This window comes from Anopheles aquasalis, chromosome 3 (genome assembly GCF_943734665.1).
Source record: "Anopheles aquasalis chromosome 3, idAnoAquaMG_Q_19, whole genome shotgun sequence".
Classification (NCBI taxonomy): domain Eukaryota; kingdom Metazoa; phylum Arthropoda; class Insecta; order Diptera; family Culicidae; genus Anopheles; species Anopheles aquasalis.
The window spans coordinates 51,243,549-51,266,048 of NC_064878.1; the positions used below are offsets into that span (position 1 = coordinate 51,243,549).

Here is a 22,500-nt window from a genome sequence, read left to right on the forward strand (position 1 = left end):
CACCAGAAGCGACCGACCCTTTGTGTGCATCGGAATAAAGGGAACTGAAAAGCTATTCAAATCAAAGGTTCTGTTGAAACGGACCCTCCACGGGCCTGAGAACTAAAGGAACAGGGAGAAGATCTGGAAGCAACATTCGGTATCATTTTTACGCCTCTCTTTTCTTTGTCATTTTTCCATAGCATTCAAACATTCAAAACGATGTCAATGATGGTGGGATCCCGAAACCTCATTTCCCGAATCGTTTTCCGGGTCGTTATGCTCCACAAGCACACGCACTTCCGGTGGTGCGAACTTCCATTGTCCCGTCTGTCGCGCGTCTAATTCTAAACGCTTTCCATCTATTGGCACACGCCAACTGTTAGCAACTCTCGACGTCCACTCACTCCACCGTGGTCCCCGGGAATGTAAAGTAGCGCAACCCCATGAACCGATGAAAGCTGGCGAGACTGCACAGACCATGGGTGCAATGGTGCGAAAGCTTCCCCCTCGGGGGGGAGAGGGAATCCAGCCCAAACTTTAGGGAAAACAATGCATCATACAAAGAAGGTGGTCTGGGACAGTGAAACCGAAAAGAGAAGCTAGATTATGTGCCGGTATGCAGCGGGGTATCCGCTTCAAATCTCTCGCTCTCTCGCTCTCTCGCTCTCTATGCAACCAACTCTGAAGCGCTCAAATTACAATCAGATGATATTACGCATAGTGTGAAACGAGAGGTTTCACCCAAGTAAAGGTGCTGCTGCTGCTGCTGGGGTGACAATGATGATGCTGATGATGACGGGTGATGGGGAATTTAAAAGCAAACCACGTTCAAACCAATGGGATGACCAAAAACGGGGGCGGGAAAGACCACGACGACCGGAAACGATCAAACCGTTATACCGTTGCATCGGGACCACCACCACCACCGTCGCCATTTTCCTCCTCTTCCCTCTATGAATATATCAGTTTATTTGCTTCCAACGCGGGGCAGGGTAGCTGGTGATAATGCAATGGGGTGTCGGTGTCAATTTCCCGACAACACACAACCACTTAAAAACAGAACAACGGGGAACAGGGATCGTCGTCGAAAGGGTTTGTTCGGTTCCAGTTACACGTTACATTCGTGAATTGCGTCGAAACATGAGTCCCAGGGTCACTCGTGTGTGCACCACGGACTGTCGTTAACCCACACAGAGCAGCAAAGACGGCCGAGGCCGATATGCCGACGAGGGAATCGCATTTGACAGGAACATGAGCCGTTGTTGTTGTTGTGGAAGACAATTTGTGTGGCGCCTTCCTCTTCCTCTCCTGGCAAAACATGAATCCTGAACGCCAGAACGTCAGACTATTCGAAGCGAAGAAGCTACACTATTAGTTGTAGTCTCAAAATGACAACAACATCTCACAGACACAGGAACACACGGGGCCAGTTTGGCCATTGTCCATCGTCCAAGATTCGTCCAAGAACCGAGAACAAATTGGTTTGCCGCTAATTGAGCACAAAACCGGCCGTCGCTCTGGGTCAGCAAAAACAGAGCAGAAGAGTCAAAGAAGAAGCATTTTCTGCAGATATCACACAGACTGTCGCCATTTCCTCCCCGGCGGGAGCGCCGGAAAACGAATGTCACCCAAGGAACGTCAGAAGCGAACAGCAGCAGCAGTAGCAGCAGCAGCAGCAGCATCAGTGGCCGCATTCGAATGCCATCATCCCAATGGCTACCACAATCGCATCATAATCATCATCATCATCATCAGCAAATTGATATTTATTGTATTGACCTCTGACCACACCGCCTTTCCTATCCCCAAGTCCATGTTTGATGGACGAACACACGGCGTGATCAGGGATGACGGAATTGGAATGCTGCCACGACGGTGCCACGGTTTGATCTGAATATCTCCGAGAGTCCGAGGCCCTCCTCTTCGCTGATGTCATCCGAGAAGGCGCGTGCGTGTGCCTTTGTTCATCGCTTTTGATTGAACACGAAAGCTTGAATGATGCAGAGAATGATGCTTTGATGCACGATCAACGAAACCGGGTTGTCAAATTAAACAACAAAAAAAAAATCAGCCATTTTCCGTGTCGCACGGCATGCTACGACAGTTCCGTGTTCAAACACAACCTTAAATGTCACGCGAATTTCCGAATTTCCCAGACAAGGCCCCCTCTTCAGAAAAACCGAAATTATTGACACCGTCAGCGAGAGGAAAATCGATGCAGGAAAAATCAAACCACCCAACGCCAAACGCCAAGGGCCACATCAAAGGCAAAGTGTCACACCCCATCGGCGACAGCTGATTCGCGTCAATGTGTTTGTCCTCTATTTGAGGCGCAAAAAAAAATTCATTGAATTTTTAAAGTCTTTTCCCCCCGAAAAAGCCAACGGAAAAACCGGGAAAAACTCTAGAACGGACGGACGGACGGACGGACGAGCCGCCACTAGGTCAGTATCGTGTGCACCGCGGCATCACATTCGTGGAGGAACGCGCACGAACCTCGGAAAAGGGAAAAAAAAACAACAGAAAGAACTAGGCGACCCATCAACCCACATAACACCACACCATTTGAAGCCGAAGCGGAAGCGCACGATATAGAACTGTTTTTCCGCGTTTTCCGCGCGTGGCAACCGGCGACCGAATTAAACAAAAGCCCTTCACACCGAGAAGCAACCGGCGGCGCAGCGTTGACGGTTGGCTACCAAAAACATGAAAACATTATGCCGGCCTTCCCCCCGAGTAGCAACGGAGAGCGCTCGCTGGCAACGGAGTTAGAAACAGGAGCTTGTGAGGGCGGAGGTGGTTGTCATTCAACGGAAAATGGGTAGACGGGGGAGCTGGAGGTGAAAATGAATTCTAAAATATTTCGCATTCCCGTACCAGCAGCAGAGAGGAGCCCGGCGAGCGCACACGCGCGCAACATAAACTACAAAATCCACCTTTCCGGAGCTCCGTAAGATGGACGGGCTTGGTTGGATGGGTTGTCGGCGTGTGCGTGTGCGGAGAGAGACCCCAATCATGGTGGATGGTGTCTGGCATTCTGCCGTGCCGTGCCATGCCATGCCATGGCGTGTGATGATCGTGTGCACGTCTCGTGCGGGATGTATTGGGATTGGTGTTTGGTGAGCAAAATCGATTATAATCGAAGTTCGTGGCCGTGGCTACCGTCACCCTGCTGGGTTTGGTGTGGCATGGCAGAACGGCGCGAAGGAAGTGTGTGAAAGGCCAATGCAGAGATGTGACGGCAATGGCAGCTAGCAGCATAAATTTATTCCACACCAAATTCGAACGCGGCGCGAACACATCGAGCATCGTGCGCGCGTGCAGGATACTGTGAGAGGGGCTTGTTCCCGTTCTACGTGATGTTGTTTCCCAGAAGCCCCTCAGTTCAGCCCCATGTTACGGGCAGGATCAGCTTGATTTGGCAGCGAAGGTAAATAGAGACGGAAACGGAACGGATAAAATACGAAATCGAAAAAGCAAAAAAAAAAAAACAACCACCACCAAATCTCGAACGCGGTTCGGTCGATTGAGATTTATATTTGTTTAGCGAAATCTCTCCAACATTCCGCGAGCGCGGTGAACATTCGTGTATGGGTGGAGCGCGTATTTCGCGGGATTTTTTTTTTATTCCACTGCGAAACTCTGAAACGCATTTTATGCATAAATGCAGTTTTAGGTAGAGCTTGTTGCGGGTGGGAGAGAGAGAGAGACAGAAAAAACACAAAACGAAATAGTTTCAGGAAACGTTTGAATGGTATGGTGGCCACCACCGGATTGTAATTTATGCAGCAGACAGACAAGTTATGATTCAACCATAAACTTTGGGATTTTTCTATTCCCAACTATTTCCAGCAGTTTGCGGTTGCGGTTAGTATGTAAATTCAGTCTGTCAGCCGCCGTGGATCAGTTCGTTATCAGCAGGCGAACGGAGGAGAGTCGCAACAAAATCCTCCGGCGAGAAGCTACTCTGCTGTCTTCTGTTAAGTATGAGATGCTCTGAGACCGAACGAATCGGAGGGTCATCGTCTTCGCCAGGCTTATCAGCGTAAGCAGCGGGCGAGCAGCAAATGTACAATGACTGCGCCATGATGCTAATGAGGTTCATTACCGATCGATGTCGATTCCATAAGCAAATAACCAATGCGCACCGGACCGGCGTATAACTATTCCGCGTCCCAGAGCGAGAAAGAGAGAACGTCAGGAAACGGTCATCTGCAGCTTATTTGCCGAAGGGGCATCGAGTGCTGCACAGAAACCTGTTCCTACGTCGTCCGTCGGTCGCCACTTTGCTCGTCGAGAAATCCCCCCGAAAAAAAAACTGAGGAAAAGGAAAAGGAAGATTGACGATGATAACCTTCACCCGGGACCACCAAATTGTGTTCTGCACCTGAGAAAACCAGCTGGTGATGGTGCTGGTTCCCTCCAAGATTCCATTTGAATTTCGAGGGGGGTTGCTTGGACGCGGTCCGGGCCCCGATCAAATAAACAACGCGCGTGGTGACCGCAGAGCGCACAAAACCGGCTGATTACGACGCTCTGGACGGCTGATCGCTGCTCGCTGAAACAGAGCACACACAGAGCGAGAAGCATCTCTTAATGATGATAATAATAATGACAATGATCAACGATGGTCTTCGTTTGCCGGTGGACTGGCCTGGCGAACTGGGCACTCACACCACAGCAACGAGCGAAGAGCGAATCGTTGTCGTGACATAAACGATCGATAGACAACACAACTAATGCTCATTAAAACGTCTTGGCGCTGCTGGCAAGAGGTGCCATTCGCCCCACCGCTGCCGCCATGTTGATGCCATTCGTTCTCAGGGTCGACCATTTGATTGCCAGCTGCAGCCAGCCTCTCTTCCTCGAGAGACAGGCCGCTGATTGGTCCCCGTCACTCGCTGCTCCATTCACATCTTGCAAAAAGCCATTCTCATTTTGTACCGCTTGTAGTTACCTTCGGTGACGAATTGACGGTGGTACTACTAGAAAAGCGTATCAGCAAGATTGTGCCACATAACAGAAGAGATTGCGGGCGAAGAAGAACCGGCGACAAGACAAGCAAACGACGACGGCGCTACACCGGTAGCAAATAAGACGTCACACAATTTCACACGCTTCACAAGCGTGATGATTACCTCCGGTGAGGGGTAAAAGAAATGTTAATTTTTAAACATTGGCCCACCTTTGGAGGCTAAAAGGGTAATAAACATCCCGAGCAGCAGCACTCTCTCTGATGTGTCGTAAATTTTTTGCTAGTTTGCGAATGAAAATGAGGGAAAAATAGATGGCGATCCATTTGCTCGATGAACGAGAGCTCGATCGAGGGATTGATCGAGATAAATGTTTTATAAGGGAATTTGAGAGACGAAACTCACGGAAATCTTGAATTTTAATCCGTAAAAAGAGTATTGCTCGCTACGAATAGCCATCGCTGCTACGCTCCTCTGTCCCAACAACTCTTCTGTTCGATTAAACCTTCGAACCGAGCGAACAATCTAATTTGTGGCCACCGTAGAAGCAGATTCTATTGGTTTGGTGTTGTGGCATAGATTTGTTTACAATCTACCATCGGCAGAGTGAAGACTAAAAATAGGAAGATAAGAAATAAAAAAGCAACGGCAAACCGGAGGATCGGAAGCGAGGCGGATTCACTTAAGCAGAACGCCACATAAATCGTGCCATCGCGAGCACGAGTGCGTGCGTGCGTGCGTGCGCAAGGGCTGGAAGGAATCGAGAAATAAATATTCGTCTCACTCCGACGCTTGGCCGATTTCCGATTTGTTCACGCACTCCAGCGGCCTCCCCCTTGGTGCTGCTTCTGGAGATTAAAAAGATTTTTGTCGATTGCGGCGAGCAGCGAGACTACTTCTTGCTGCCGCATGCGGTTACTTGCGAGGCCGTCGAAAGGGTACTTTGGTTTTATGAGCACAACCACCGCTGTCGCTGCGCTCGTACACCCGCTAACCATTGATCCGCGCAACCGCGCCAGCCCGCTTCAATTGGTTCCAATTCAATCACAAGTGGGTCGGCGTCTGTTCTGTTAAGTGGAAATAATAGCAAAGCTCTCGATGATGCTGGCGATGAGGAGAGGGAAGTGGAACCTATGGTGGAAGCTCATTTCCTCCCGCCAAAAAAAAAAAAAAGAAAGAACCATTACAATCCAATAAGGAGGAACATTCCGCCTGTCGAAAATACGCTGATGTGACTGTTGGTCGGAGTGAAGAGATCTCACGGGATGCTCGGTCGAAGAGAAACGAGGTTAATGTTCTGGTTGATGCCTGGTTTACTTTTCCCTCTCAGGATGAGCGAGGAGAGAGCCCGCAGCCCGAAGAATGCAAATTTATGCTTACGAAATTTCTTTTCGTTAAAAGACAGCCAGAGATTACACGCGCGGGGGTTCCGAAATGGGAGCTGTGCCTATACGAACGGCGGCGAATAGCGTTTGAAACACAACAAAACAAGTTAAGCTTGACTAGGGGGAAGCCTTTGGTGGGGAACCAGTTTTCGTCACCAACGAAACGAAAATCCTGGAACCGAACAGAAAGACATAGAGCACCGAAAGGCAGGCGACATTTCGAGACGCGCCACCGGCAAACGGTGAGGTAAGGTGCATTATTATGCAAACCCCATCTTTAAGGCCAAAGTAAAAGTTGAAAAACAAAAGAAGAAAAGGGGTAAAAGAAGCAAATGGATGCCTCCGAGAAGGAGGGAGGGCGAAGAAACTTAAATAGAAACCACAGCATCGAAAGCACAAAAAACACAAAGCAACACTGGAAGAATACGAGAATGAGGATAAGCAGATAAACGGGAATATCAAACGAATCATTAAACCATTTCATCTCATTTCCCTTCTCACTAACACAACACACGCGCACACACAACCAGCATAGCAATTACAAATCCGTCGAAAGGAACGCATCGAAAGCAAGAAACGAAGTCGTTAAAAAGAGGTACCCAATGAACCGAAAACTCGCCGCTAGCGGACTGGCGTCCGAAACGGAACGAATCGTCAAACGAAACGCGGCCCGGTCCAGCGCGACTCAGGCGCCCCAGGCAAGTGTGACACCGGCACCGGAGTGCCGATCGGTCAACGAACCTCTGCCTGGGGAGGGCTGTGGGGTTTAGTATACAAACACAACCATAGGGCGGGAGTCACCGGCAGGCTGGTTCAGGTGGCGATGATGCTTGACCCAATTAAGCACCCCACAAAAGGCACAAAACCGGTAACCAATAGCAACGCACTGGGACGCTGATGGTTGCTGGTGCTGCAGTGCTGCTGTCATATCGACAACGGCAGCGACGACGGACACAGAGCAAGCACTGGAAGCCGAGAGAGGGATGATGGATCAAGCATCTTCGTCAACATTCGTCGAGCGCCCACCCCGGTGAAGCGGTGGTTTGTTCTTCTGTTGGCGGTAACGGAACTGGTCATGCGAACAATGTCAGTCAAAGCAAAAAAAAAAACAAGAAGCAAACGAATGGCAAGGTTATGGACGTGTTTTGAATGTGCGCACAGGCACACGCATCGCAGCATGACCGGCGCACCCCGATCACAATGCTTCCTCTTGTGTGCCTCACCGAAGGGGGGACATTATCTCTCTCCCTCTCTTAGTGCGCTTTGGTACACGTACGCAGTGCTGTTGCTACCAGTGGCACTAGCGTATGGATAATGTTTGTGAATTTGTTTTTGGGGGAAGGGACGTGGAAGAAAATATAATTTCAATTGACAGTCTGCCACAACCTCAAACCGTGCCTGCAATTGCCTGCCGTTTGTCAAGTGCCTCGGCGAACGTTATAACCAGTTGCACAAACAAGACCCCAACACAGAGGACAAGAGAGAGAGAGAGAGACGAGGCCGGGAGTGTGTGCAAAGAATGTTTTACGATCCTCTGTGCGCGAGTTAAAACATCTACTTAAGTTGTTTTTTATATTTTTTTATTTACTAGACACGGGTGACCGTTCCTGATGAGGGTCTCTAACAGACTGTTCTTATTGCTACACATTGTCGAGGAATTGGGAATGGGGGAAGGAAGGAGGTAAGAGATGCCGCACGGCTCAGGTTGCAGCAGCGGAGTTAACTTGCCCCCCTCTATTGTTGAGGCTCCGTCCGAAATGCATCCGAGATCGTTGGTAACTCGAACGAGGGCTGTTGTGTTTCAGGTGTAGGTGCCGGTGCGTTTATGTTTATGGTGGTTCTTCTTCTAAGCCAGAATGCACCAACGACGAACACGATGATGACAATAATTGGTGTGCCGATCATATTGCTTAGTGACCAGGTCCAAGACCACGTTATACTTTTGGTTTGCAAATTAATGTGGTTGATTTGCTTTCTTAGATCGGCATGTAGATCATGCAAATGCTCCAAGCTTAAGTTACTTATGTTGTATCTGTTTGATATCGGTACGCCATACAACGGCAAGTGGATCATTGTGCCTGGCATGGTTTTTTCTTCATTAGTAATCGGAGTGCTGTTGACCGAAAGTTGACAATTCTTGTACGATATCAGAAACGATCCAGTTAAGTTTCTTTGGGCGATGCCACAAGTTCCATTCAGCAGAAACCATTCGTCCGTGTTGATTAACACATGGTCATTGTTTAGAGAAATAATCTCGAGTTTCGCGGGATTTAGCACATGGTCGCATATTGCAGATTGTTTCTCCAGGAGCTTCGGTATGCACAATGACTCGTCGGGCTGAATCTCCGTTGTGTCGTATACATATTTATCAAGCGTCGTCACGATCCATTTTTGGGAAGTAGAGGAAAGGTAATAAGGATTGGGGACATGAATCTTCTTATTATTATTCCTTATTGCATAAACCTGGACTTTCCTGTAAACATCATTGTTTAACTTTGGAACGCTTGTGATTAAGATCAATTCGTCTTTATTGACGGCGACCTTAGTTGATGTGTATTGGAATGCCTCAACTGTACTGTGAACGAAAATCTTATTTTCCTTAAGATCATTTAGTATTATGTTCGTTTCCTCTTTACTTAATATTCTCGGGTTGGTTATCGACGACCTAGCTAAGCTGATGCTGTCTATGATAATATTTAATTTTTCTGTTACATATTTTAAGTTTAGAAGTATATTTAGTGCATGTAATTCAACAGACGTACTATTAAACAAAGCTATAGCATTTCGTACGTTTGCGAGATTTTGATTAACCCTTTTCGTAAGATCCTTATTAATTATAACTTGACCGTTATTTCCAGAAATTAGGTCATTCATCGTTGAATTTATTATTTTCAAATCATTCGCATCGGGAGTACCGGCAATAAATTTCCATACGGTACCTAATGTGTCCCATCGTTTACTTCTGTAGCTTGGTATGGTTGATTTTAGTAGTTGATTAGCATTATAAAACTCTTCTTTAATTAAGTAGGTAAACTGTGTTTCTTCAAATGATTCAAATTCTAAGAGTAGTGTTTTAATGGCATTTTGAATGTCACCTATTCCAAAATGGTGTAAATAATATGTTTTTCCTATACAAATCCTACCTTCTCCCTTGTCAAAAGCAAGGATAGGTGTTCTGTTAACGCTGGTTATCGTTATGTTTTGGCCTATGACGATGGGAAGGTATCTGTAAAATATATTCAATTATTATTTTACTTTTAAATCGTTCTTATGAATCTTCTTTCCATGATTGGTAGTTACAGTAGTCTTATTAATTTCTCTAATTTCTACCTTCTTATAGGGTTTTGCCTGTTTTAACCTACGTTTTGTTTTCATAAACGCTTCGGCGTCATTCGATATTGTAGCAGGTTTTTTATCTTTATTGTGAAATCCTATATCCTTCTCTTGTTTCTTTTTTAAGTTTAAAGTGACTTGCTGAAGAATTGAAGTAGTATTTGCAGAAGGTGTAATTATTTCCAAAGGAGTGAATCTTGTGCAAGAGTGTATCGATGTGTTGTATTTGTGCACCGATATGTTGATTAGGTCAATTACCCCTTTGTCTGGATTTTCTGTTTTTGTAATCCTATAAAGTTCCAATAAAGTAGAATGGAACCTTTCAACAACTCCATTCATTTCACTTCTTCCAGTGGCCGTTACATACGGTTTAATTCCGTAACGATTGAAAAAATCGATAATTTCTCCCGAGCTAAAAGCTTTTTCTCCATCCATGACTAATATGTCGGGTGGTTTATTTTTTAAAATAATGTCCGATAAAGCCGGAAGGACATCTACAGTGGCACGTGAATTAATTTCTTTCACTTGTGCAAACTTCGAAAATTTATCGACATAAGTCAAAAAATAGTGGTTTTCCAAAAACATAATGTCGATATGTGCTATCTCGAAAGGTTGTTTCGGGAGCGGTGTTTTTTGCAATGGATAATCGATAGGTTTTCTATCGTATTTACATTCGTTACATATCTGGCAATGTTTTATAAATCCTTTCAATTTTGAGGCCAACTTTGGGAAATAGAACCTTTTTATAATTTGTTGTTTGTTTTCTTCGACGCCTCTATGTGCTCTGTTATGCTCTTTGGCTATAAGATCCATTTGATCAGATGAGGATTCAACATCTTCTAGCATTTTTTGAGTGAATCGAATTTTCAAAATATTTTGTTGACTGAAGTTTTGTTTATATACTTCTTGAATTTTACCCATCAAAGACTCACTGGTGAATAGTCCATTTAATTTTGATGGATCAAAATGCGTTTTTAAAATATGCAAAAGATTTTGAGGACTAGTGTCTTGAATTTTAATATGCACCCGTTTGTACAATGGAAATGGATGAGTGACAAGTACAGCGTCCTCTCCCTCCTCCAAGACGACTTGGTTCCGAAAAGCGTTAATAGGTGCTTCGGTTGATGGTATAAAAAAAGAATCGCTATCCTCAGCTGAATGTTGAGTAGCAGTCATAGACAAAACTATGCGGCTTAAAGCGTCGGCTACTACATTAGTTTTTCCTGGTTTGTATATGATTTCGTAATCATGCTCTTCCAAATAAGACTTCCATCTTTTCAATTTCGCATTTGTGTTTTTAGCTGAGAGAGTAAAAGTCAGTGGTTGATGGTCAGTTAATATTTTAAATTTTGCCCCGTATAAATAGTTTCGAAATGTTTTCAAAGCCCAAATGATGGCTAACATCTCTTTTTCAGGGACTGAATAAGATTCTTCCGCTTTATCCAATGTGCGGGATGCAAAATGTATCGGTCGATCGCTTCCAATTTGTCCCTGCGATAGTACTGCTCCTATCGCATAATTTGAAGCGTCTGTCGTCAAAATAAAAGGTTCACTATGATCAGGATATATTAAAATATCTGATGAACATAATATGGATTTTAATTTTTCAAAGCATTTAATCTCATCTGACGAAAGTGAAATTTTTTTGCTAGATGGAATGTTTTCTCCCTTTAAAAGGTTTGTCAAGGGTTTCGCTATTTTAGCATAGTCCCTAATAAATTTCCTATAGTAATTCATCATTCCTAAGAATGACCTTAATTTTTTTATACTTACTGGGATAGGAAATTGTTTAATTTTCTCTATCTTCTTGGGGTTGGGTTTTATTCCTTCGTGGGATACTATATGCCCAAGATATTCTACTTCCTTATGCATGAATTCTGACTTATCCAGCTGAACCTTCAGATTTGCTGAATTGAGTGTCTTTAGAATCACATGTAGATTGTTAAGATGCTCGTCAATCGTTTTTCCGAACACGATTACATCGTCCATGTAAATATAACATATTTTACCAATATGTTTCCTAAGTATATCGTCTAATGCTCTTTGGAACACTGCCGGAGCATTCTTTAAACCGAAAGGCATTCGTGTGAACTCGTATTTACCGTTGTTCACTGAGAAAGCGGTTTTTTCGATATCTCGTTCATGCATCTTTATTTGGTGGAAACCTGATGCGAGATCTAAGGTTGAAAAATATGTTTGCCCTTTTAATTGTTCTAAGACATATTCGATTTCTGGGATCGGGTATCGATCACTTATTGTCTTTTCATTAAGTTTTTTATAATCCATAACTAATCTAAATTTAGGCTTGCCGGACGCATCGTTTTTCTTTGGCACGACCCATACAGGTGACGTCCAGGGAGATCTAGATGGTCTTATTATTCCATCCTGTAGCATCTGCTTTATTTGAAGGTTAACTTCATCTACGAATGCTGCAGGGTATGGATACACTCGCTGATGTATGGGAATATCATCAGTAGTATTAATTCTACATTCTATGTTTGTTGCACACGTCAATTGTGCGTTAGGTTCATGAAAAACAGATTTGTTTTCATTTAAAACCTTTATTAACCTATCCTTAGTAGTGTCTGCAAGGTGATCAGTTCGAAAATCTAAGATATTGTTTTGGTTTCCCTTTTCATATTTTTTTAGAGGGATTATCAATGGTGTTCCATTATCTGTCGTAATTTTCATTGTATTATTCAGAAATGAAATATCGGCATCTAAACTGTTTAAGATGGTTGTTCCGATTATGCCCACAAAAAATGGATGAAAATCGTGAACTATAAACTGGAACGACTGTATGCATTTTGGTGCAAAAAATTTTATGTCTATAGCAGTATTGGCATTAAAATTGCCACTTGCACTTCCTATTTTATGTGGCGAAATTGGATACGGTTTAGCTAAAATGTAGTTATATGCGAGTTTCGTTGAAATGATATTTATGTTGGAACCGGTATCAATTACAAATGGAAATTCTCCCTTTGTTGTTTGCAAATTGATATAGGGGAGGAATGGTTTTACCAATTTGCGTTCCAATCTAAAAAATGTGTTTCGGATTGATTAGGCTGAACATTAAAATATTCTTGCCCACTTATATGTGTTTCGTTCAAGGGATTTGAACATGGCACATACTGTAACCGATTGTTGTCAGGGTGTTGAAAATTAGCTTGAGAATGTTTATTTGGTTGTTGGAAACCAGTGTGAGCATATGCGCTGGGCGGTTGCATATTATTGTCAACGTATGTGTTTTGCGGTTGAAAACTACTGTCAGCATATGCGTCGAGCGGTTGAAAAATATTGTTATCGTCAACAGCATGGCATTGCTGTGGATATCGTTGTTGTGACGATGATGGCCGAGGCCGTTTTGCACTGAATTGCGGACCGTGCTGTGGATTGAAATTTGATCTCATAGACGGATCCACTTCCATAGGAACCGGGCCGTTATTGCCTGGAGGGTTCCAAGATGTTTGCTGTTTTGTTTTCTGGTTCCAAGATTTTTGTTGATACGCATTCGGGTTGGAGAAATGTTGATGTTGAGATGGCCCTGGCTTGTTGTGTACATAGTTAGGATTTGTTTGACCAATGTTTATTTTATATCTTTGTTGATGAGGTTGTTGCTGTAAATCCCTCGGCTTAGGGATGTTTTGATAAGGCTTGTCATGGAACGGAGCGGATCGCGCATCCATGTTACAAAATTCCAAACAGTAATTAAAAGCATCACTGATGGAGCTGGGGTTGTAATTTTTTAATAAAAAGTTGAGTGGTTTATCTAGACCACGAATAAAACTATCCAAAGCCTTTTCTCTGAAATAATTTATGTGCACTACATAGTTACTGGCATATTTAGGATCGGCGTGAATTTGCGTCACGATAGCTGTTTGCAAGTCGTTAACCCTGCTAAAATAACAACTAAGTGACTCAGACGGCTTTTTCTTGATTATTGTTAATTCATAATCAAGTGTTTTAAGATCTCTTTTGTCCTTGTAATAAAGGAGAAGAGTTCTTTTGATTGTGTTCCAATCACCCGTGACGCAATTGGAATTTAGCACGTCTGCTGCCTCACCTTTTATTTTCCTTCTAATAGTGCCTTCCAAAATTGAATATTCGAGCGATGGTTTCGGTAGGCGTTCGTAAAGCTTTAAAACGCTTTCGACTTCTAAAATCCATCGACTCAGACTGGGAGCATGCCCCTCAAAAATGGGCAATTCCTTTACATAGTCCGGCACCTTTCCAACTTCAATAAACTCTTGATGATTCATTTTTTGTAGTTTTGAAGGTTGTAGCATTAAAATGGGAATTTTTTTCTAAAAAATTGAAATGTATGTTTTTTTGATAATTATTAAATGATTAAGCTGATTGAAAAATGTGAATTTTAAATTACCAAAACAAATTCAATTCTTCGATATCTTCACTAAATCACTTTCTAACACTTTCTATTTTCTAACGCTTCACTAACTAACTTGATGTATAAGTAGTACGTAATTTCACTTTAAAAAAAATTGCCTAAATTAACTTAAAACTCACAGGAACAGTAGCCACATTGTCCAGGTATCGAATCGTGCCGGTCACCGCGTTGCTGCTTTGGAGATTTCCCGTTCAGTTGCCTACTAAGGGTCCTCAGCCGCTCCTCTGGAGATATGTCGACAGGTCTGCAGTGATGCACTTTACTTCACAAAAGTCACTAGTACAGTTTTTTTCTTTTACTGTATACTGTACACTGATGACGTTTTGTAGGAGTGGGTCCTCGCTTTCGGGCGCCAGTTAAAACATCTACTTAAGTTGTTTTTTATATTTTTTTATTTACTAGACACGGGTGACCGTTCCTGATGAGGGTCTCTAACAGACTGTTCTTATTGCTACACATTGTCGAGGAATTGGGAATGGGGGAAGGAAGGAGGTAAGAGATGCCGCACGGCTCAGGTTGCAGCAGCGGAGTTAACTCGCGCGCTCGGTCTGGTCTGGTGGTGCTGCTGGCTTTCACTGGCACTGGCCATTTTTGGAAGATGGCCACTTTGCAGATTTATGTGTCAAGCCGCTCACTGGAGACGGCATTGTTTGATGGCCCCACTTTGTGTCCCACAATCCCCAATCGGTGGACGTAGTTTGGAGTAAAAAAAAATCCCGGATATCAATGTCTGGAATCTAGACGTAACAAACAAGTACACAACCAGCTGATCGGGGCAATAACGAATCCACATTTGATCCGCAGATGATCCTCCAAAGTGTGACAGGTTATCCGTGGATTTATGCGACAAAATACCAACCGCATCCGTAAACACGAACTCCGTTTCTCTTCCTCTCCCCTTCGCGTATTGCATGTCGAATGTGCAAAGTACCAGCTCTCTCTGTTGAACTGTCCAGGAAGCTGTGTGAGGGTCTGCCTCGTAATCGTTAAACGCGACCCGCTGTACCCGAGCTTCTTCTAAGATTATACCACGGGTCGATGACGATGATAGTCACGATGTAGCTGATGGTGATGCTGGTTGGCTCGCTCCAGCATCATCAGCTTCACTGAAATGCCATCGAGCACGAAAGGTCATCTCTAGTACCACGACGGTAGGCAGACAACAGAGGCACAGCGGCGGTGGATGTACCAGCATCGATTGTCGACCCCGTGGCCAACCCCGGGGGCCACGGGAACCTTGGAGGGGAATTAAGAAAAAATAATTCCATTCCGGCATCATCTTCCGATGCCGCACCACTCACGGCATGGTCGGATGCGATGAGCATGGAATAATAAGTCAGGGAATTATTATATTTTCCAGCAGCAGCAGCAACGCATCTCTCTCTCTCTCTCTCTCTCTCTCTCTCTCTCTCTCTGGCAGAACCGGAAGATCCGATAAGCCCCGGTCACCACAAAAAGGCACAACAGGATGTGTAGCACACATTTCGATGCCCATGCCCCCAATGACCCTGGCAAGTAGCTGAACCCATTCCATGGCACACAAACGCACGCGTGATTGGGAATAATTTATGTGATTAAAATCCAGCATGAGCCTGAGTGCAAAAACCTAAAGGCGCTCTTCCAGCAGCAACTCTAATCCAACAATAGCTTCCGGCAACAGCAGATTGGCAGGTACTGCTGCTGCTGCTGCTGCTGCTGCTCGGGGACTAAATCAAATCTCAGCCACGGAGCAGCGCACACAACAGTTCGACAGCGTTCAGCTCTTAGCACTGGTCCATATTGTTCACCAGGCATGTGTCGTCACCAGAGCGTGACCATGCATAGGGAATTACCGTCTTGCAAGACATGAATTAATTAGCACAAGGTGTGTATATGCCCTGGCACAAGGCTGACACTTAATCTTACACGGTCCAAGAAAGGATTCTTTGTTGCTGAGCGCAGAGAGTCTTGAATAATGTAGCACATTCATTGTACAACAGCCAGCCCACGTGGCCGTGGATGGTATAAGATGAGTTTAGCTCTAGAGCTCCGCTAGATCGTTTGCTACATCTTCTTATCACCGACTTCGACATGGACACCAAAAACTGGTGAATCCATCCAGGCAATTCCCTTATCAGTCCGTTGTTCTATCGCCAATGTTCTATCAAAACACCGCCAATGGCTTGCGTCGCTAGTAAAGTCAAAGCCTCGCAGCAAGCCACAAATTGATGAAGCAATGATTTACATGAACTCGAACCGCGATTGATAGGGGCCATCATGGTCCTATGTGTTTGTGTGTTGTGGTCAACAACTTTCAACAAATCAAAACGGTACACGGACGTGCGAGTCTTAATAAATATTAAACAAGAACCCGCCCCGGGCCGTCAGCAGCGTTGGACCGCGATAACGGAGACGAGAGCGGGCGACTCATCGTTCCCCGGGGGCCGCCCGCATGGGTAATGGTATTGGTTCTATGTGATCGTTCTAAAGCGCCCTCCAAGTGACTTCATGCAAACCCCTAAAAGGGTGCAGAGGAGGAGTTGGTCGGCATCAGAAACGGCGCGCGATGGTGTTTTGCATCGTGAGTGATTTACAAATTACACATTCCAACCAAGCGACCTGGCGATCGAACCCCAGGCCAAGCACACGACGAGGAGGAGAGGAATAAAATTATAAAAAAGAGCTCACGGTGCCCGCACACTTTAACCAATACCATCTTTGGCTTGAAATACAATTCAATTTGAACACTGAGCGGAAGCGTGGTCCGTAGTTTAGGTGCCCGGGAGTGCATTGTTGTCCCTGTTTTTGGGGAGCAGATCATGAGTCATGAGCCATGAGTGACAATGGATTAGCGGATGATCGCGATCTACGTGATTTCCGAGGGCACTGCATTGGGGAGGCGATCGGAACCGAACGCCGTCGCGACGGTGCGTCACTCGCTGTTGGATGCCACGACGATCACAACAACGTGGCTGCTATATATGCATTCCATCGACAGGGCGACCGGCGAGATGTACCAACACATCTTGTACTGTCAACGCCAACGCACACCATCATTCCTGATGATGCTACTGTTGCTGGTGCTGCTCAGCTGTTTGGTCTTGTCGCGTAAATCCAACGGCAAATGGATGACGTTGGTAAGATCGCGCTGCATTCTAGCGGCATTCAAGCATAACCACGTGCGCGAACCGTTGAGGGGGAGAGGTTGTCGAGCCCTTTGCGGCCAACGGAACCACAGCCCCCACCCCCGGGTCTCGGTTTGATGAGTTTGGCAGACATCCCCGGGATGTGGGGAGGGATGATTGTTTGGTGAAGAAGGGCCCATGTTTCAACGCATCGTAGCGTGAGGAGGAACAATAAAGTGAAAGGAAAGAGGAAGGGGGCAAGCAACATAATGTATTGAGACCTTGAAAACATTCTAATTGTGGCCATTGTGCCTGCCGGTCTGCGGTAGGTCCGGACCGGAAGAAAGTGTTGTTGTATTGGAATGATCACACAACAACATCATCCCCACCCCGCCCCCCACGATAGTAGGGTATGTTTTGCATACTAATCTGGTTGGCCAACTTACCGGAAAGTACATTCCCTGGGGATGGAGAAAGTATGGTCCGGAGCCCCACAGTTTGACGGCTTTTTGGGGGATATACTATCCCTCAGTTCATACAAAACGGACGAAGCAGGCGACGACGACGACTGCGACTGCGGCTGCGGCTGCGAACACCACCTCACCACACAGTAGGCCGACTCTGGGCACAACACCGTCGGACAGCGGGTGTCGGGACCACGGAATCACAGGAAACCGGATGTGCGTGATACGGCGGTGTGTCTTTGGCCACCGCTCACTCTCTCTCTCGCTCTTGCTTTAAGAGGAAGTTGATGGCGCTTTTTGTGAACCCTTCGAGGAAGCACGAACGACAAACTCCTTGGAAGCACACAGACACACGCACTCACGCACGCACGCGGCGCGGCGTATTTTAGAAGACAAATCACTTATCACGCACCCTCATAAATACAGACACTTTACAACACCGCACGGGAGGGGTGGGTTTTGCACACACTACGTGAAGGAGGGCTGCGATCACTTGGAACTGCTATATGGCACACAGGATTTTGGTTTTCACTCTTATTCCAACTCCGACTCTGGCCGACCACCTTTTCTCTTTCGCCGGTGCGGCGCTCGAATGTTGGCTAAACTTTTCCCGCGATACTATGCTGAATGATGCTGATCAGCTGTACTGAGGGGAATCAAAACGAAGAGAAAAAAACACACACAATTTTCAATAAACGGATCCCCGTCCTGTGCTTTGCTCGAGCCTTCCCTCTTTCCGGTGGAAAACTCAAACTCGAAATGCGTCTCACAGTTCGAACGCTCGCTCACAGCTTGCTCAGAGTGTTTTGGACCGCAAGGGGAACCCTTTGCTGCTGCTGCTGCTGTGATGCTGTGACACTAACACACTCGCAGCCCAGCATCGGGATACACACAACACGCAGCGCAGCGCATCCCTACCAACGGACGAGATTATGAGATTTTCCTCTCGAAGCGTCCCTGGAACCATGAAAAACGGGACACGCCGACGGGCAATGACGAACCAGCGGGACACTCTTCGGAGTGGGAGGCGGTGATGCTGCTGCTGCTGTTTACGTGTTTCACCAGCGCCACACAGCTTAACATCAAATTTATCATCCTGGGAAATTCCCACGGCCCACCAAAAAAAAAAAAAGGACCAGGATGGAGAAAATAAATCCATCCAACGCACACACCACCAACACGAGACCGGAGACGCGCGCGCGCTCTCACGGACACTGCGCTGGGGGTGTTTACACAGAATTATTTGGCAAACGCTTCCTTCGATTGCTTCGAAGCTTTGGCTACAGCACCACCACACTCACACACAGTCACCGTGCCTAGGAGCACGCGTCCTTCCTACGTAGCCGACACCACCAACACACTCTAGGCAGGCGCTGGCAGGCGAAGGATTAAATGTCAAAATGTCCTGGCTGGATTATCCGCCCCCTTTCCCCGAGAGTTCGGTGCTTTTTCGCGCGGTCCTCCCTGAACGAATTCGAACGGTTTCCATTCGTCTTGCACAACACGCCGGCCAATTCGATAGCGGCCGCGAATTAAACGCGTGGTTAGCAGCAGCACAACACAACTCAATACTGTGCTCCCGTGTCTGGCTGGCTGGCTGGTTGGTTGGTCGTTGTTTGCGCAATCAATCAAATGCCTATACGGTCCACCCCACGGGGCACACGACCGTTTGTACCTCGCACGGAAACACGTTCTTTGCACTTCCACGACACGGCTTCCGGTCTCCGGGCTGGCTGGTTGATTTTGGTCGAGTGCGTTGTTTGCGTGGTGCCACGACCGCCGTTCGCGATTAGGACGTTCTCTGCTGCTGCTGCTGCTGCTGCTTCTGCTCTGTGCCGCGGCCAATTTTTGACAGTTCTTCCCTTGGTTCTCGCGTTCTCGCAAGAACCACACGCTTTTATGCTGGTATCTGTGTGCGGACGGGATGGATGCGTGGATTTGCCCAAAAAAACTCCGCGAGAAGTGCGTGTTCTCGCGCCCGCTCGCTCTCTCTTTCTTTCGTTCTCTCGATCTCACCAACCAATTCGTTCGCACTCGCAGCAGCAGGCTCTTATCGCCAAGGCAGCAGATGTTTTGCACGGTTGTCCCGGGGTCCACCGGGTCTCGGATTCACGTATTTCTCACTGGATGGTTTGCCAACGATTGAAACACCCACCGCCAGCAACCAGGCAACGAGGCACCAGCAAGGACGAATCCTGATTTTGTTATCCTTTTGTGCTCCTTGGATCAAACACTCTCTCTCAGAGCACTCTCTCTCTCTCTCTCTCTTTCTCTCCCGGTTTTTCTCTCTGGTTATAGGTCTCGCACATCCAAGAAGGCGGAAACAGATCGCTTGGTAGTGTGCTGGTGGATGCTGTGTCGAAGATGCTCCTCTCTCTCTCTTTCTCTCTCTCTCTCTCTCTCTCTCTCTCACTCACTCTCTCCATCTCGCTTCCCCTCTCTCTCTTTATATGAAAATCGCTCAATTTTCCAAGGATCTCGCTAGAGAGCGTTTTCCCAGCCAGCCAGAGCAGGGAAAACCGGCCCTCGGAAAATTTACATAACACACACATACACAGACAAACACCATGCGCACACACCACCAAACGCTATTCTTGTAACCTTGCGTTGTGTGCCCTCCTCTTGGCAGGCCATGGCGATCACCAGCGAGAGCATCGCATCATCTCGCGCGCCAGCCCAGCAGCACCGCGTTGTTCTCATGCGTATGTGTTTTCATCGTCGTCGTCGTCGTCGTCGTCCCCGTTTTGCCCTTGCGCAATGCTCCCCGTCACTGGCCGTCACCGGCTGCTGCCTCTGCTGCTCCTGCTGAAGATGATGATGATGATGATGATGACGGCGATGATGATGGGGAGCCAGAGCGAAGACGAGAACGAGCTCAGATCAAGTGGAGAGAAGCGACCATCCTGCTCCCATCGAGCGGTGTTTGAAGGGGTTTGATGGTGGGAGAGTGGGGCATGCCCCCTCTCCCTTTTCTCCCCCGCGGAGTCTTCCTTTCCTTTCAGCTGTTTTCAGATTGCCACATGAGAATCTGCGATTTTGGCTCGCGGCGACGGCAGCGGCGCCGACCGCGGTTCTTGGCTTGCTTCCAAAAAGGCCCAGCATCTCTCGCGCACTATCTCTTTCTCTCTCTAGTTCTTTCTCTCACTCTCACTCTCTCTCTCTCTGCCTCTCTATCGGGGTGTCTTCTACGTCGAATCTTTTTGGCACTGGTTTCGATCCAAAAGGACACGTTGCAGCTTTCTCGCTCGCTCTCGCGCTAGTTGCCTCTTCGCTTCTTATCTTGCTCTTTCTGTTATGCTGCTTGTTCTGGCATCAGCCACTGGCCAGCAGCAAACGCCGATAATGGGATGGTAGGCAACGTGGTAGATAGATAAGGATGCTCTCGAGATGAGCAACCAAGGGGAGTGACAGGGAGCGAGAGCGAGAGATAACGATTTCAATTGTGACGATTGAAAGTGAAACCGAGGGCATCGCAGAAAGGACGACACCACCACGAGCGTGAGCGCGTCCTTTCTCTATTGTTCCCGGTTGTTACACAATCCCATTCCCTCCTCTCTCGGTACATGCTACTTCACAGAACACAATAGCGATGAGCACCCCCAAAATTTTGTTATTCAATTTCGGCGCCGCCGGTATACGCACACACCATACCACACCATTCACAACGGCACCGGCACGATCACGGCGACACAGAGCACGCGTGCGTGTTTTTCTTTTTTTGGGGAGGTCAGCGGCTTCACGAAATTTAAATTTGAAAATGATTTAAAACAATCACGCGAGTGGACGGGCGCGCGTGGTCTGCCTCGAAGAACTTGCCTCACTCACTCGCACAACACCGGCTGCTGCTGATGCCCGCTAGTTACTGTTACCCAGAGCAGAGAGATGACTAGCATGAGAGCGCAGGCCGTGCGGTCGCGTTTGACGAGCGTTTTACGAACGTTTTTTGACGCCAGCGATCAAAACCCTTTTGTATCAAACGAAAATAGATGGAAGTGGTCACACTTGAAATGAAAGCTATTTCTCGGAGCTTTCGATGGAGCTTAAAAATTAACATTTTGTTTTTCGAATCTGTAGAAATTATCTACAGACTGTGGCGTTTTTTTTAACCGGCTGTAGCAGGCTACGCAAACAATTCAGCGTTGCATTTCGATTTTGTTATTGTTTTAGCAAGAATGTGTTGAATTCACTGTAGTTATTGCACATGTGTATGGATTAAACTATTTTTGATCATTCGATAAGGTGCTGGTATTGAGATGTTGGTATTTTTCTTGTGTTTTCTATCGAAAAGTTTTTGAGAAAACACTATATTTGTTTGGCTATCTTCTAGTTCAGATTCATAAATTACAAATTGTATTTTTTTCAAAATTAACCTTTGCAAAACAGTTCCTTTTGCAGAGCAGCCGCAATAAAACACATATTTTGAGAATTTCTCTGCACATTCCCGTGTGAACAGCATAGCTTAGCGTTGCGTTTCGTTACACTTCGTTGCGTTACGTTGCGTTACGCGAACATTTGCTCGATTTCTCACCTTTTACGAGCAGTTTTGAACCCTCGCTAGAGAGCGCTGGCGAAAAAAGCTTCATGGAGTTTTCCCCCATCATATGCTGCCTAGATGGCGCTAGCGGCAAAATGTTGGAGCTTTTGGGAAAATTTTGAGGAAAATCCAAGGATCTGCTCCTGGCACAGCTGGGATGTTTTTCTCCTCATTCAATCTCGCCAGAGGATGCGGATTCTGCATCTTTCTATCGCGTGTATACTGCCGCAACATCTGGAAAACCTTCTTAACCAAATCACTACCATTGGATCCCATCCACCATTTCCCAATAAATATTTATTGTTTGCCATTTCGTTGAA

At 46.3% G+C, this 22,500-nt stretch overlaps 1 protein-coding gene across 16 annotated transcripts in view; it reads right to left on the minus strand.

The window, feature by feature from the left end:
• The window catches only part of LOC126574634 (AF4/FMR2 family member lilli), a 159,316-nt gene that overhangs the window by 128,032 nt on the left and 8,784 nt on the right, over window positions 1-22,500 (minus strand). For 2 of the 16 annotated variants that reach the window (XM_050234939.1, XM_050234928.1), the window contains exons 1-2: window positions 21,289-21,462; window positions 17,629-18,292 (exon numbers count right to left, since the gene is read on the minus strand). The exons of 4 other annotated variants lie outside the window; for them this stretch is intronic. In XM_050234939.1, the coding sequence (XP_050090896.1) occupies window positions 17,629-17,640 (12 nt within the window). In that variant the 5' untranslated portion in view covers window positions 17,641-18,292; window positions 21,289-21,462. 10 more of the 16 variants (XM_050234934.1, XM_050234931.1, XM_050234935.1 and 7 more) reach the window with 10 other exon arrangements.